This window comes from Hypanus sabinus, chromosome 1 (assembly GCF_030144855.1).
Source record: "Hypanus sabinus isolate sHypSab1 chromosome 1, sHypSab1.hap1, whole genome shotgun sequence".
NCBI classification, from domain to species: domain Eukaryota; kingdom Metazoa; phylum Chordata; class Chondrichthyes; order Myliobatiformes; family Dasyatidae; genus Hypanus; species Hypanus sabinus.
In genome coordinates, this window is record NC_082706.1 from 191,677,088 (window position 1) to 191,692,175 (window position 15,088).

A 15,088-nucleotide genomic window follows, 5' to 3' on the forward strand; every position below is an offset into this window, starting at 1 on the left:
AGCAGTGTGAAACTTTAAAATGCTTAATATTCTGTGATTGGCTTCAAACAGAGTTGAGGAAGAGCTTCTTCTCCCAGAGAGTTGTGGAGGTGTGGAATGCACTGCCTCGGAAGACGGTGGAGGCCAATTCTCTGGATGCTTTCAAGAAGGAGCTAGATAGATATCTGATGGATAGGGGAATCAAGGGATATGGGGACAAGGCAGGGACTGGGTATTGATAGTGAATGATCAGCCATGATCTCAGAATGGCGGTGCAGACTCGAGGGGCCGAATGGTCTACTTCTGCACCTATTGTCTATTATTTGAATTCCACAGAACTTTTACAAAGAACAATTAAGGTGGTTGCTTTGTACACCAGGGATCCATTGTAAATAATTAAGGATTATACCATTCAAAAGGAGGCTACTGAACAATTCTAATACCTGTGTCTGGAACTTGTTCCTTTTAGCCTATCTCCAGCACAACCATCAGTGATTTGGCCTTTTTTATGTCACTAATGCAGTAAAGGATTCATAAAACCACTTTGTTTGTAAGCTAAAGTATTTTACTACTAATACAAAAGTATTAGTAAAGCTACTTTGGCAAAGCTCTGGTCTTGCATTCTGTCATCAAGCAATTTGAGAATCAGAATCAGGTTTATTATCACCGGCATATATTGTGAAATTTGTTGTTAGTGAGGTAGTCTTCATGAGTTCACTGTCCATTCAGAAATCTGATGGCAGAGTGAAATAATCGATTCCTGAATTGTTGAGTGTGTGTCTTCAGGCTCCTGTACCTCTTCCGTGATAGTAGCAATGAGAAGAGGGTATGCCCTAGGTCGGGGGTCGGCAACCTGCGGCTCCCGAGCCATTTGTGGCTCTTTCACCTCTGTGCTGCGGCTCCCTGTGGCTTTGGGAAATAATTGGTCAGTATTTAATTAAAATGTATTTTATGTTAGTTTGTTAGCTTTTGAAATGTAATTCTAAATTTGAAGATTATGGTGATCTTGTACAATCTAAGTGTGGCGACACATTTCCTGGCACATCCAAAACGGCTCACAATTAGCCAGCATTCAGGCTAAGGGAGATAGCCTACGGGGGTTTGTGAGTACGCGTCTTTTGCAGCATCTGCGTCCATGGGGGCTGGGTTGAGGGAGGCTTAAAAGCAAGGCTGTTTAGTTCGAATAAAGTTATTCGACTGCAGTTTACTGACTGCGTGAGCACACCGCTACAACGTGTTTTTATCGCTATTAATATACGTCACCACTGCCAATACCTGACACCCGCCAGTGCGCGATTTCTTTAATTTTTCGATCCAAGGTAAGCCAACTATGGAGAATTCTAAAAAAAGAAAAGTGACTGAAGAAAACAGAACGTTTAATGATACGTGGACAGATTCATTTGCTTTCACTGTTGACGAGACTGGTTTACCGGTATGCTTAATATGCAATGAGAAACTAGCAAACAACAAAAAGTCAAATGTCGCAAGGCATTTCCAGAATAAACACGCAGCCTTTGCTCAAAAATATCCGGATGGAGATGAGAGAAAAAAAGCCATTTCGGAACTGATGCGGAAGGTTGATCTGAGCAAAAATCATTTCCAGAAATGGATGAAGTCTGGAAAATCAACGACATACGCCAGTTATATTGCCGCTCAGGAAATAGTCAGGCACGGGAAGCAGTTTACAGATGGTGAATATATAAAAGAATCTTTCATTAAGATTTCAGAACATCTATTCACGGACTTTAAAAACAAGAGTGAAATTGTGCAGAAAATCAGGGATATGCCCCTCTCTGCAAAGACTGTCAAAGACAGAACCATAAAAATGGCAGAAGACATCACAAGACAGCAAATTAAAGACATCAATTCAGCTGTGGCCTACTCGATTGCCTGTGACGAGTCTAAAGACAAAGGTGATATTGAACAAATAGCGTTGTTCTGCCGGTATGTAAACTCTGCCGGGCCACAGGAAGAACTGATTGAGTTGATACCTCTAAAAGACCAAACACGGGGGGAGGACATCTGTGAGGCTGTCTTGAATTGTTTAAGAGCCAAAGGAATAAAGACCACCCATCTGGTGTCAGTAGCTACTGATGGGGCGCCGAATATGACGGGAACGCACAAGGGATTTGTGGCTTTACTGCAGAAGTCGCTGGACAGAAAGCTGCTGACTTTTCACTGCATCTTGCACCAAGAGGCACTGTGCGCTCAAACATTTCCTCCGGAATGCACAGAAGTAATGGATGTTGTCATTCAGATTGTCAATAAAATAATGGCAAAAAGTTTAAATCACCGTCAATTCCGTTTGTTACTGGACGAGCTGGAAAGCGCATATTCTGATCTCCTGCTGCACAACAAAGTCCGGTGGCTGTCCAAAGGGGAGGTGCTGAAACGCTTTGTCGCGTGTCTGGAAGAAGTGAAAACTTTCCTGGGCAGCAAAGGGCTCAACTTTCCTGAGCTGGAACAGCCAGAGTGGCTGGAAAAGCTACACTTCATGGTAGACATGACAGCGCACCTGAACACGCTGAACACAGCTCTTCAACGGGGTAAGGACGTACAGCCCTGCACATGTTGGAGGATGTTTTGGCATTCGAGCGCAAGTTGACGTTGCTTGCCAGAGATTTACAGAAAGGCACATTGTCTCACTTCCCCAATTTGAGAGAGTTCAAACAAGGTCACGACATGATAAATTCGGAGTATTTACATTCTGCAATCATCGCAATGCAAACATCGTTTGGGAAACGCTTCTGTGAGTTCAGAGAGGAAAAAAACACATTATCCTTCCCGGTCACTCCCCTAAGCATCGATCCATCCCTACTAAATACGACTGCATTGTCAGGTGTGAGTCAACCTGAACAAGTATGATAAATATTTTAATTGCCTATTATTTTACGTATATTCATATGTTTTCATTGTTCAGTGAAATAGTCCTTTTATTTTTCAGGTTGACAGCTGGCTGACGTTATTTTTGGTTTGCTGCTGGCGGCAAATTTAAGTTTGGTGTTTTTCATAAATACAAGGACTCAAATAGACGTTGAGTATTTTACTTAAAAGTAACCTTCAACCCAACGTCTTTTTTTCGGAGTTCAAAATGTTTTTGTTGCATGCAGAAATGTAATTTCGTTTTCTCTTCAGGAGTTCATCAATTTCATAAATGCAACACATTATAGTTTGTTTATACATAGCATAAAGGCAAAAAAAACGTATGCAGTGTTATTTCATTTTAAATGTCAAACGGGTTTTGCGGCTCCCAGTGTTTTCTTTTCTGTGGGAAACGGGTCCAAGTGGCTCTTTCAGTGGTAAAGGTTGCTGACCCCTGCCCTAGGTGAAGAAGGTCCTTAATCATGGATGCTGCCTTTTTAAGACATCGCTCCTTGAAGATGTCCAGTTGGCATGCTGGAGAGACTAGTGCTCATGATTGAGCTGACTGAATTTGCAACTTTCTGCAGCTTATTTTGATCCTGTGCAGTGCGGCCGTCTTCTCCCCCACCCCCCCCCCCCCCCCCAACCAGATGGTTATGCAGCCCGATAAAATGCTCTCCATGGTACATCTGTAGAAATTTTGGTGACATTTCAGATCTCCTAAAACTCCAAATGTAATATCGCTGCTGTCGTGCCTTCTTTGTAAATGCTGGATCCAGGATAGGTCCTCAGGATGTTGACACCCACGGACTTAAAATTGCTCACCCTTTCCAATACTGATCCCTCGGATGAGGACCAGTGTATACACCCTTGGCTTATCCTTTCTGAAGTCGATATTCAGTCTTTTGGTCTTGCTGACAGTGAGTGCAAAATTGTTGCTACAACACTCAACAAGCTGGTCTATGTCACTCCTGTCTACCTTCCTATCACCATCTGAAATTCTACCAACAATAGTTATGTCATCAACAAATTTATAGATGGAAGTTGAGCTGTGCCTCGCCACACAGTCATGGGTGTAGACAGAGTAGGGCAGTGGGCTGAGCAATTATAATCTAAAATTAACTAAAGTCCTTACATAATTAAACTACCAGTGCAACCTTTGCAATCTCAGTTGACGATATTTCCAACTTTCTGGAAGTTTTGGTGAACTGAACCCCTGTGTAACCCATGGAGTATACTGCTTTTCAAAAAAAAAATCATCTCTCCCAAAGGTGATGAAGGGGTAAGTTCTGTGGCCTAGTCCCAGAGTTTGAACTTGTATATTCAGAAGGTGACTTTTTAAGAATGAAAAATAATTAATTAATCAGTAATTTTGCGTATCTTGAATGTAATTTGTGCTTGATGTTAGATTAGTTGTATTGATGTTAGTTGTCTCATTCAATGCAACATAATATTTCACTAGTATAGAGGCTTTCTCCTTGAGTTTCTTTGCCAGCTGAGCCATTTAATTAATTTTCCCATTTCTGCATAATGCTCACCTGTGTAAATTCCTTCTCTTCCCATTATTCCCCAACCTTCAGGCAGCAGAAGCTTGCTGAGAGAGAAAAGAGGTCAGCTGAACAACAGAGGAAGAAGATAGAGAAGGATGCACAGAGATTACTGAGAAAGGAACAGAACAAAATTGCTGTAAAACTTTCGTAACTATAAGTGATATGTGGACACGTCACTATCAGGACAAGTGCAGTATGTTACCTCCTATGGTAACTATGACCAGTGTATTTTGGTGAAGAATTTCTTTAAGTAATTGCTATTGCTGTGCATTTGATCAGTACAGCCTCAGTTTTACCTGTCACCACCTGATGTTTGGAAATCTTCCTGGATTACTGGAAATCATTGAGATGAGGGATTTTTTTCAGTGTATACATATTTTTGTCAGGTGTCCAATCAGTGCATTGTTCGATGCAATACTTTACTGTATCAGCATCTGAAATCTGGGTAGATTATTTACAGTAGTTCTTCAGGTTCAATATTAGGAATAGCTGTAGTTGTGTGGCATAATTTATCTCTGTAAAATATCTTTCATTTGAAATTATATTTAAGCATAAAAAGTGTTGGTGAGTTCCTTTTTCTAGATTTAATCATCATCATTTAGTTCTGCTATTGTTAGACAATAAGATATTACCAATGAAATCAAGGAATTATCAAAATATCAGAGTTAGTGTTGTATATATTTTCTAAACAGATTCTTGAGAGAATGGTAGGTACAAAAAGAAAACTAAATATGTTTGTATGTATCTGCTTAAATATCTCAAAGTTGCTAGCTAGAAGCTAAATAGGACCGTTACAGAAGCTAAGTTTTTTTTTAAAAAGATATAATTCATTACTTTTGGCTTTCCTGAAGTTAGTATTTTGGTTGATTACTGTACAGATTAAAATACTATTCCTGCAGGAGCAATGAGAATGTAACTATACTATTATGAAGCTTGATGTGTGTCTATATTTGCATCCAGTTAATTGACACTGCTGTAAGATTTGAAATTTTAACATAATTTATTGTTCCACAGCATCAGCCATCTTTTTTTTTAGGAAGCCAGCCAAATTGGCTTGTGTTTATTTTTGTTAGGCTGTTTTTCATATTTCTTTTAATTGCTTTAAAATGATACGTTGCCTTGAATGCAGTTTTGTACCTTAAATGAAAGTTATCCTTATTCTGCTCTGTAGGCACCTAATGATAGTCTTATGAACTCTGTAATCTAAAGTGAAAGAATATTTTTAATATTGTGAAAAATACAGTGAAACTGCTGCCTATAATTCATAACTAGAACAGAATCATTTTTAAACCCTATGCTATATTGCTATTCCAGTCCACATCTTGAAATGTGCTGATTAAAAGGTGCTTAGTCTACAACTATGATTCAATTTACTAGCAATGAGCATACCAGTTTTTTCCATAAATAAGATGCCTAGATATGTTTTACTATTCTGTGCATTCAGATTTTTTTGGACATAATTTTCAGAGTAAAAATGTAATTCACTTATAGTGCATTGAAAATAATTTAGCATGCAAGATTTACTAGACTGGAGTCTGGCTCAACAGTCTTTCCCTGCTGTAGTTTCACGGATACCTCACACATCCATTCATGCCTGTCACCCACTAAACCAGATATTTGGCTATTTAGATAATGTCCTTTTAGGGCTTTTGCATAGTTTGTCTATACGCATCCAGTGGAGCTAAAGCCATTACAGAAATGGGAGCAGAAACTATCAATGAATAATGTCACTCACCAGGAAACAATAGTTTGGGTAATGAATATTCATTATTTAACAATTGATAATATTGTCATTTGATGTGTTGATATAAAAAATAAATGATTTTATTAAGAGAATTTATCAAATTTATAAAAATTGCCCTACAGATAGAAATATACTCTAACAAAAACTGTAAAACATTAATTATAAATTGAAAAATAATAAAGGTAATATACATGAGTTAGTTCAGTCCTTCTGTTAGGCTTTACCATTGCCCATCAAGAGTATAGCTAGAGCTCTCTTCCTCATACAGATTTTGGATCACTAAATACTGACCTTAGCATTTGGCATATCGTTTCTGGGCAGCTGAACTAATTTACTAGTCCTGTTACCACCAAAACCCAGATTACTCCTTATCTAAGATCAAGGGTTCCCAACCTGGGGTCCACGTACCCCTCAGTTAATGGTATGTCATAAAAAAGGTTGGGAAGCCCTGCCCTAGACTGATTTGTCCATATTCCTTGGTACTTTGTTCAACAGTAGCCTAGAATTGAATTAAACTGTCAGGATTTTGTCTATTATTCAGGTCTTTCTTACCAACTAGAATTGATGCTTTATTAATTAGCTGAACAAGAGGTGGTCTTGTCACTATTCCACATACTGGCTGCTGCCTCAGCTGACTTTATTTTTAGCAAACTAGATGCACTGAAATAACTGAAATAGCATCCTCATAAAGCGCTTCTCCAAACACATTGACTGCTTTACTGGCCCTGTTCTCTACTGTCCCCGATCTAATTTCAGCTCCAAGTAAACAGGTTATCTTGGCTATGTGCTTCTTCTCTGATATCCGTTAATTTTGTTTAACCTCCTCATTTGCCCAAACTCCGATTCAGCAGTTGAATCTTAACCCATCGGTTCCTGTGCTCACTTAATATAGTGGATGGCAGGGTGGTTATGTCCCATATGCTGTCCTAAGCCTATTGAAGCCCCAGCAAATGCTTTATTGAAATAACTCACTCAGCCTAGTTCTCTTAGTGGGATTGTTGTTACTAAGGCCACTTTTATGCTTGGGAAAAGTAACAATATATGTATATAAAAACTGTTTAAGATCATAAGACACAGGAGCAGAATTAGGCTGTTTGGCCCTTTGAGTCTGCTCCACCATTCCATCATTATCCCTCTCTTCTGTTTTGCTATCAACATCCAGGACACAGTCCACAATCCTGTTCAATTCAACACCTAGCGTTTTTGCTGCTGCAATTACAATTGCCTCCATAACCCCTATCACCAACATCCATCCCTACCCTTTCCATCAGTGTTGGCACACTTTCATGTTGTACATTTTATTGACCTACATCACCCAAGTTTGTACAGCTATGCATGCTAATGCTAAAGCTAAAGGACATCAGAGTAGCAAGCCTAAAATCATCCCTCAAGTAGGCTAAAATATCAGTCTATGTCTTAAAATACACTTCAGCCAGGACCTTGAACCTCACACTCATCCTCTTCCTAAACATCATGGATAAACTCAGATGGAGGAACTTGCATCTGAGAAATTTTAAATAAAAAAAATTCTGAAAGCAGTCATCCTTGAAAGTTTGTGCAGCTACGCTGAGTTTTGAGTAATTCTTTCCAGACTAGTTAAGTAAGAATCTAGTGTAGAACATGGTAGGGTTATCGTTTCAGAGTAACAACTCATTGTTGAGGAGGCTTCTGACCAATAAAGTCAGGCAGACAATGTCATTCACTTCCCAGCAACCTCCCATAGATCATATTAACTGGCAAAAGCCATTGCTCAAGATGAACATATTAAGGTGGAGCACACAGTTATGAAGTTTGGTTTGCTGTGTCTCGTGATGATCATAATTGCCAGTCGATGATGTCATCACCTGCTCACACTTTCATTAATGCCTCCCATGTCAGACATTGATTGTCACCGATTTAGTGAAGGACTCTGGTGAGGTGTATAATCAGTTTGCAGTTAAACAACTTGCAGTATCTTTTTTTCTGATTCAGTAGTAATTAAAATATGTTACACTTGTACTGAATTTGGTGAAAATATTGCAAAACTCAAAATTATTCCTTGTATCCAAAGCTATTCAAAAGTTTTAGTGTTGGCTTTAGACTGCAAACCTTACACTACATGGCCACATCAAATATCTTTTATCACCATAAGAATATAAATCACTTGTCAATCTGGTAATCATTGATCCCTAGAAATAGTTTTCTTTGTCATAAACAAGTTTTTTTTCTACATTACTCTTAGCAACCTTTATACTGAGTCATGTAAATTGTATAATTTTTTATAAATCTGTAAAATACCTGTTTAAATTATTGTACAGTATTAAAAAGGGCAATTGAAAACTCATGGTCTTTGTTCTGTTACACAAGTTAGGCAAAAGAGGAAACTTGTTTCAAGATGTTAAACATTTAACAAATGTCATTTGATCTGCTTGGGAAACTTTTTATCTACCTTGTGATAATTTCTTTGTATTTTAGTTTGAATTTGCTGAAAAATAAGTAAATTTGTTTTTAGATTTTGCCCAGTTTTGATTGCCCAAAAAAAGCATATTGTTGCTTTCCTTGACTAGCTACATTATGGACTTAACACAATAATTTAAACACACCAATTATATATGTATTTTTAAGATGCAGTTTAATCTGCAACATCACTGGAATCTTCTGAGATACATTAAGGAATATCACCATGTAGGAGCAGTTGGTTGGTTTGACAAAAATCAAGACACTTCAGCTGGCTGGAATTGAGAGTTTATGCAGTGCCTATAAAAAAATATTCAACTTCCCAGAAGTTTTCATGCTTTATTGTGTTACAACATTGAACCACAGTGGATTTAATTTGGGGTTTTTCCACACTGATCAAAAGAAAAAGACTTGTCTCAAAGTGAAAGCAGATCATACAAAGTGATCTAAATTAATTACAAATATAAAACACAAAATAATTGATTACACAAATATTTGCCCCTCCTTCTCCCCCCCCCCCTTAATAATTCATCACTGGCGCAGCTAATTGGTTTTAAAGTCAAATAAATGGTGATCCCCTGTGTACAGTCAAGGTGTTCAATTGATTGCAGAAAATATACACCTGTATCTGGAAGGTCCAACTGCTGGTGAGTCAGTATCCTGGCAAAAACTACACCATGAAGACAAAAGAACACTCCAAGCAACTCTACTTGAAGGTTTTTAAGTCACTGAATACCCCTAGGAGTACAGTTAAGTTGATCATCAAGAATACGGCATAGCTGGAAATCGGCCTAGAGCAGGCAATCCTCAAAAACTGAGTGACTCTGCAAGAAGGGGATTAGTGTTTGGGGAATGGTTGGATGATAATATCACAGCAGGGAAGGAGGGGAGTAGTTACCGTAAAACTCCAAATATGTGCTCTGCTATTGTTTGGAAAGTTTGAAAAAGGATCTAGTGCTTTATCAGCATATATGATGGAAAAAACTCTCCTGGGCTTCCAGTTGGGTACAGGTATTGATTTTAACTGATGTTTTGATGACAAACTCTGCCGTACCCGAGTGTTTTTTGTTGCATGTTGCCTCTGACCAGCACACTACAGCAAATTCCTAACACGTGCATGTAAGGCAAATACGTTGATCCTGATTTTCTTTTTGAAAAAATCATAAAATGGAAGATAAGTAGTTTTGAATAATTTAATGATCAAGTGACCTGTTCAGATCAGATCCATCCTCAGCTGCTGAGGGAAGCTTAAATGGGAATTGCAAAAATGCCTGTCTCCAAATTTAGGTAATTCTTTGGTAATCCTCCAGTCCTAAATCCAATGTTGCACACAAGGGTCAAATAGATTTGGAAAGCCAACAGAAGTCAATATTAAGGGACAAATACACATTTGGAGAAATATGAGTTAGGTATAGGCATTTTATACTGGTTACTGGCAATCATAGATCCAAGGATAAAGCAGCAAGGATTATTTTAAGTAATGTTTTTCATATCAACATGTGTATCAGGAGCATTTTGCCCATCATGCCTTCTCTGCTATTAAATGAGATTATGGTTGATACAATTGTCGCCTCAATTTCCCAAACCCATTTACCACCACCCCACCCCTGGTTAACAAGCATTCATCTATCTTTGCCTTAAAATATTCAAATTAAGCTTCCTCAGCCTTTTGAGGAATCAAGGTTAAAGCCTTCTGATGGAATTAAATTCATGATCTGTCTTAAATTGGCAACTTTTTTTTAAACGTCATCCTTGGTTTTAGATCTTAAAACTTTAAGCAGCATTCCTTTTTCAACCCCTCTCCAGAATTAATTTCAACAGGTCCAGCAAGTACAATTCAACCCTGTTCAACCTTTCTTTGTAGGACATCCTTTCCACCAGGTGGTAGTCCAGTAAACCTCCTCTGAACTGTTTGCTTTCAAAAAGACCCTAGAGTGCACCAGATTTGATTTCACCGATTCCTCATTGATAACAGAAACATTACCTTCTTATTTTTATCATTGGACAGTCAAGAGATGCCAAATTGTTCTCATAAGAACAGAGAAATTGAGGATATTTGATAGAAGCTGTAAATTATAAACGATTGAGTGAAGTTGGATGGAAGGGATAAACGACAAAAAAACAGGGTATAAGGTGACTGGTGTAAAAAAAAAACAAAATGAGAAAAAAAAACTATCTCTTCAACTTAAGCTTTTAATTAAATGGCACCTATAGGGATGTAGAAAGTGATTCAGAAATACCTTTCCATAATTGAAGGAGCAAGACTTGCTGTGATACAGGAAAAGGGCAGGAGATAGGGTCAACCAGATTGCCTTGTGAAAGTACCTGCATATACTCAGTGGAGGGAATGGTTGACTTTTGTGTTGTACTTAATCTTCTCGTGGGATTTCCAGTGTTCCAGCATAACTACTATGAGATGTAAAATTGGATGTTCTATGGGTTTGAAAATCCATTGAGTGTGAAATCCAAGTTCAAGTTTAATTGTCATTCAGACAGGCATGAATATCCATGAATACAGCCAAATGAAGTAGTGTTACTTCAGGGCTAAAGTGCCAACAGTCATATACAGCAAAACGCACATATTAGCACATACAAGATAGCAGTAAAAATACAGTCACATAAAAATGTGTTGTCCAAATCCTCGAGTCCACGAATATTACAGCAATCTGCATTCATCCACAATCCAGGTTGTTTCTGCTGAATGAGTACGGACTCCAGCATGGACATTGCACCATACGTCCTCTGCCGCCTCCCTTTGGGGAACTGCAAAGGTGACAAGATGGCCTGAGGCCTAGACCTTGTCATGCAGCTCCTTTGCCATTCACCAGTAAACCAATTAAAGATACACTTAAAAAAGACAATATCACTTTTGCTAATCTCATCCATGGTATCTTGAAGTGGGAAGGAGAACAGCCAGAGGTTGTGGTACATATTGGTACCAACGACGTAGGTAGAAAAATGGAGGAGGTCCTGAAAACAGACTACTGGGCGTTAGGAAGGAAGTTGAGAAGCAGGACCACAAAGGTAGTAGTCTCAGCATTACTGCCTGTGCTGTGCAATAGTGAGTTTAGGAATAGAGTGAAGTGGAGGATAAATGCGTGGCTGAGGGATTGGAGTGGGGGCAGGGATTCAGATTTCTGGATCATTGGGACCTCTTTTGGGGCAGATGTGACCTGTACAAAAAGTACAGGTTGCATTTGAATCCAAGGGGGACCAATATCCTGGCAGGGAGGTTTGCTAAGGCTATTGGGGAGAGTTTAAACTAGAATTGCATGGGTGTGGGAACTGAAGTGACGGAGGAAAGGGAGGTTGGCTCACAAATAGAGAAAGCTTGGAGACAGTACGAAAGGAAGGATAGGCAGGTGATAGAGAAGGGACACGCTCAGACCGATGGTTTGAGATGTGTCTATTTCAATGCGAGGAGTATTATGAACAAAGCAGATGAGGGTAGTGCATGGATCAGCACTTGGAGCTATGATATTTGGGTCATTACAGAGACTTGGATGGTGCAGGGGCGGGAATGGCTACTTCAAGTGCCAGGCTTTAGATGTTTCAGAAAGGACAGGGAGGGAAGCAAAAGAGGTGGGGGCATGTCACTGTGATAGTAATAGGGATAGTGTCACGGCTGCAGAAAAGGAGGAAGTCATGGAGGGGTTGTCTACGGAGTCTCTGTAGGCAGAAGTTAGGAATAGGAAGGGGTCAATAACTCTACTGGGTGTTTTTTTTAAATATATATAGGCCACCCAGTAGTAACAGGGACATCAAGGAGCAGATAGGGAGACAGATTCTGCAAAGGAGTAATAATAACAGGGTTCACACACAAAATGCTGGTGGAACACAGGAGGCCAGGCAGCATCTACAGGGGAGAAGTGCTGTCGATGTTTCAGGCCGAGACCCTTCTTGTGGTGGGAGATTTAAATTTCCCAAATATTGATTGGCATCTCACTAGAGCAATCGGTTTAGATGGGGTGGAGTTTGTTAGGTGTGTTCGGGAAGGTTTCCTGACTCAATATGTAGATAAGCCTACAAGAGGAGAGGCTGTACTTGATTTGGTATTGGGAAATGAACCTGGTCAGGTGTCAGGTCTCTCAGTGGGAAAGCATTTGAGATAGAGATTATAATTCTATCTCCTCTACCATAACATTGGAGAGGGATTGGAACAGACAAGTTAGGGAAACATTTAATTGGAGTAAGGGGAAATATGAGGCTATCTGGCAGGAACTTGGAAGCATAAATTGGAAACAGATGTTCTCAAGGAAACATATGGAAGAAATGTGGCAAACAGTCAGGGGATATTTGTGTGGGGTTCTGCATGTGTACATTCCAATGAGACTGGGAAAGGATAGTAGGTTACATGAACCATGGTGTACAAAGGCTGTTGTAAATCAAGTCAAGAAGAAGAGCTAATGAAAGATTCAAAAACTAGGTAATGATAGAGATCTAGAGGATTATAAGATTAGCAGGAAGGAACCCAAGAATGAAATTAGGAGAGCCAGAAAGAGCCATGAGAAGGCCTTGGTGAGCAGGATTAAAAAAGACCCCAAGACATTCTACAAGTATGTGAAGAGCAAGAGGATAAGACGCGAGAGAATAGGACCAATCAAGTGTGACAGTGGAAATGTGTGTAATGAACCGGAGGAGATAGTAGAGGTACTTGATGTATACTTTGCTTCCATATTCACTATGGAAAAGGATCTTGGTGATTGTAGGGATGGCTTGCAGTGGACTGAAAAGCTTGAGCATATACCTTTGTAGATATTAAGGAAGAGGATGTGTTGGAGCATTTGGAAAGCATCAAGTTGGATAAGTTTCCGGGACTGGACAGGATGTATACCCCAGGCTACTGTGGGAAGCAAGGGAGGAGATTGCTGAGCCTCTGGCAATGATCCTTGCATCACCAATGAGGACGGGAGAGGTTCTGGAGGATTGGAGGGTTGCGGATGTTGCTCCCTTATTCAAGAAAGGGAGTAGAGATAGCCCAGGAAATTATAGACCAGTGAGTCTTACTTCAGTGGTTGGTAAGTAGATGAAGAAGATACTGAGAAGCAGGATTTATGAACATTTGAGAGGCAGAATATGAATAGGAATAGCCAGCATGGCTTTATCAAAGGCAGGTTATGCCTTATGAGCCTGATTGAATTTTTTGAGGATGTGACTAAACACGTTGATGAAGGTAGAGTCACAGATGTGGTGTATATGGATTTCAGCAAGGCATTTGATAAGGTCCCCCATGCAAGGCTTTTTGAGAAAGTAAGGAGGCATGGGATCCAAGGGAACATTGTTTTGTGGATCCAGAACTGGCTTGCCCACAGAAGGCAAGGTGTGGTTGTAGATGTGAAGGTGGGTCACCAGTGGGGTGCCTCAGCGATCTGTTCTGGGACCCCTACTAATCGTGATTTTTATAAATGACCTGGATGAGGAAGTGGAGGAATGGGTTAGTAAATTTGCTGATGTCACAAAGGTTGAGGGTGTTGTGGATAGTGTGGAGGGCTGTTAGAGGTTACAGCGGGACATGCAAAACTGGGCAGAGAAGTGGCAGATGGAGTTCAACCCAGATAAGTGTGAAGTAGTTTATTTTAATAGGTCAAATATAATGGTAGAATATAGTATTAATGGTAAGACTCTTGGCAATGTGGAGGATCAGAGGAATCTTGGGGTCCAAGTCCATAGGACACTCAAAGCTGCTGCACAGGTTGACTCTGTGGTTAACGGTGTATTGGCCTTCAATCGTGGGATTGAATTTAAGAGCTGAGAAGTAATATTGAGCTATATAGGTCCTTGGTCAGACCCCACTTGGAGTACTGTGTTCAGTTCTGGTTGCCTCACTACAGGAAGGATGTGGAAGCCATAGAAAGGGTGCAAAGGAGATTTACAAGGATATTGTCTGGATTGGGGAGCATGCCTTATGAGAATAGGTTGAGTGAACTCAGCCTTTTCTCCTTGGAGTGACAGAGGATGAGAGGTGACCTAATGGAAGTGTAGAAGATAATCAGAGGCCTTGATCATGTGGATAGTCAGAGGCTTTTTCCCAGGGCTGAAATGGCTAGCACAAGAGGGCATAGTTTTAAGGTGCTTGGAACTAGGTACAGAGGCTTGTCAGGGGTAAGTTGTTGTTTTTTTTAAATATAAACACAGAGAGTGGTGAGTGTGTGCAATGGGCTGCCGGTTGCAGTGGTGGAGGAAGAAATGATTGGGTCTCTTAAGAGTCTCCTGGATGGGTATGTGGATCTTGGAAAAACAGAGGGCTGTGGGTAAGCCTAGGCAGTTCTAAGGTAAGGCAACTTGATGTTAATTCATAGCTATTTAAACTTAAACTGTTTGCATTGAATTAATCTTTTAGTAATGTTTGAACACGTGCAAACTATGGCTATTATCCAGAAAGTAACTGTGATGCTTTCATTCTTCATGTTATACATATCAGTACCATTTGATGATGAAAACCCAAGTTGATTAGCCTGTGTCAATAGAGTCATAGATTACTATAGCACAGGTAGGAGCCCTTCAGCCCATCTGGTCC

At 39.8% G+C, this 15,088-nt stretch overlaps 1 protein-coding gene across 1 annotated transcript in view; it reads left to right on the top strand.

The window, feature by feature from the left end:
* The window catches only part of ebag9 (estrogen receptor binding site associated antigen 9), a 38,639-nt gene extending 30,151 nt beyond the window's left edge, over positions 1 to 8,488 (top strand). The window contains exon 6 of the mRNA XM_059983966.1: positions 4,422 to 8,488. Within this exon, the coding sequence (XP_059839949.1) occupies positions 4,422 to 4,542 (121 nt within the window). The 3' untranslated portion in view covers positions 4,543 to 8,488. The remainder of the gene's footprint in view (positions 1 to 4,421) is intronic.
* The last annotated feature ends 6,600 nt before the right edge of the window (positions 8,489 to 15,088 follow it).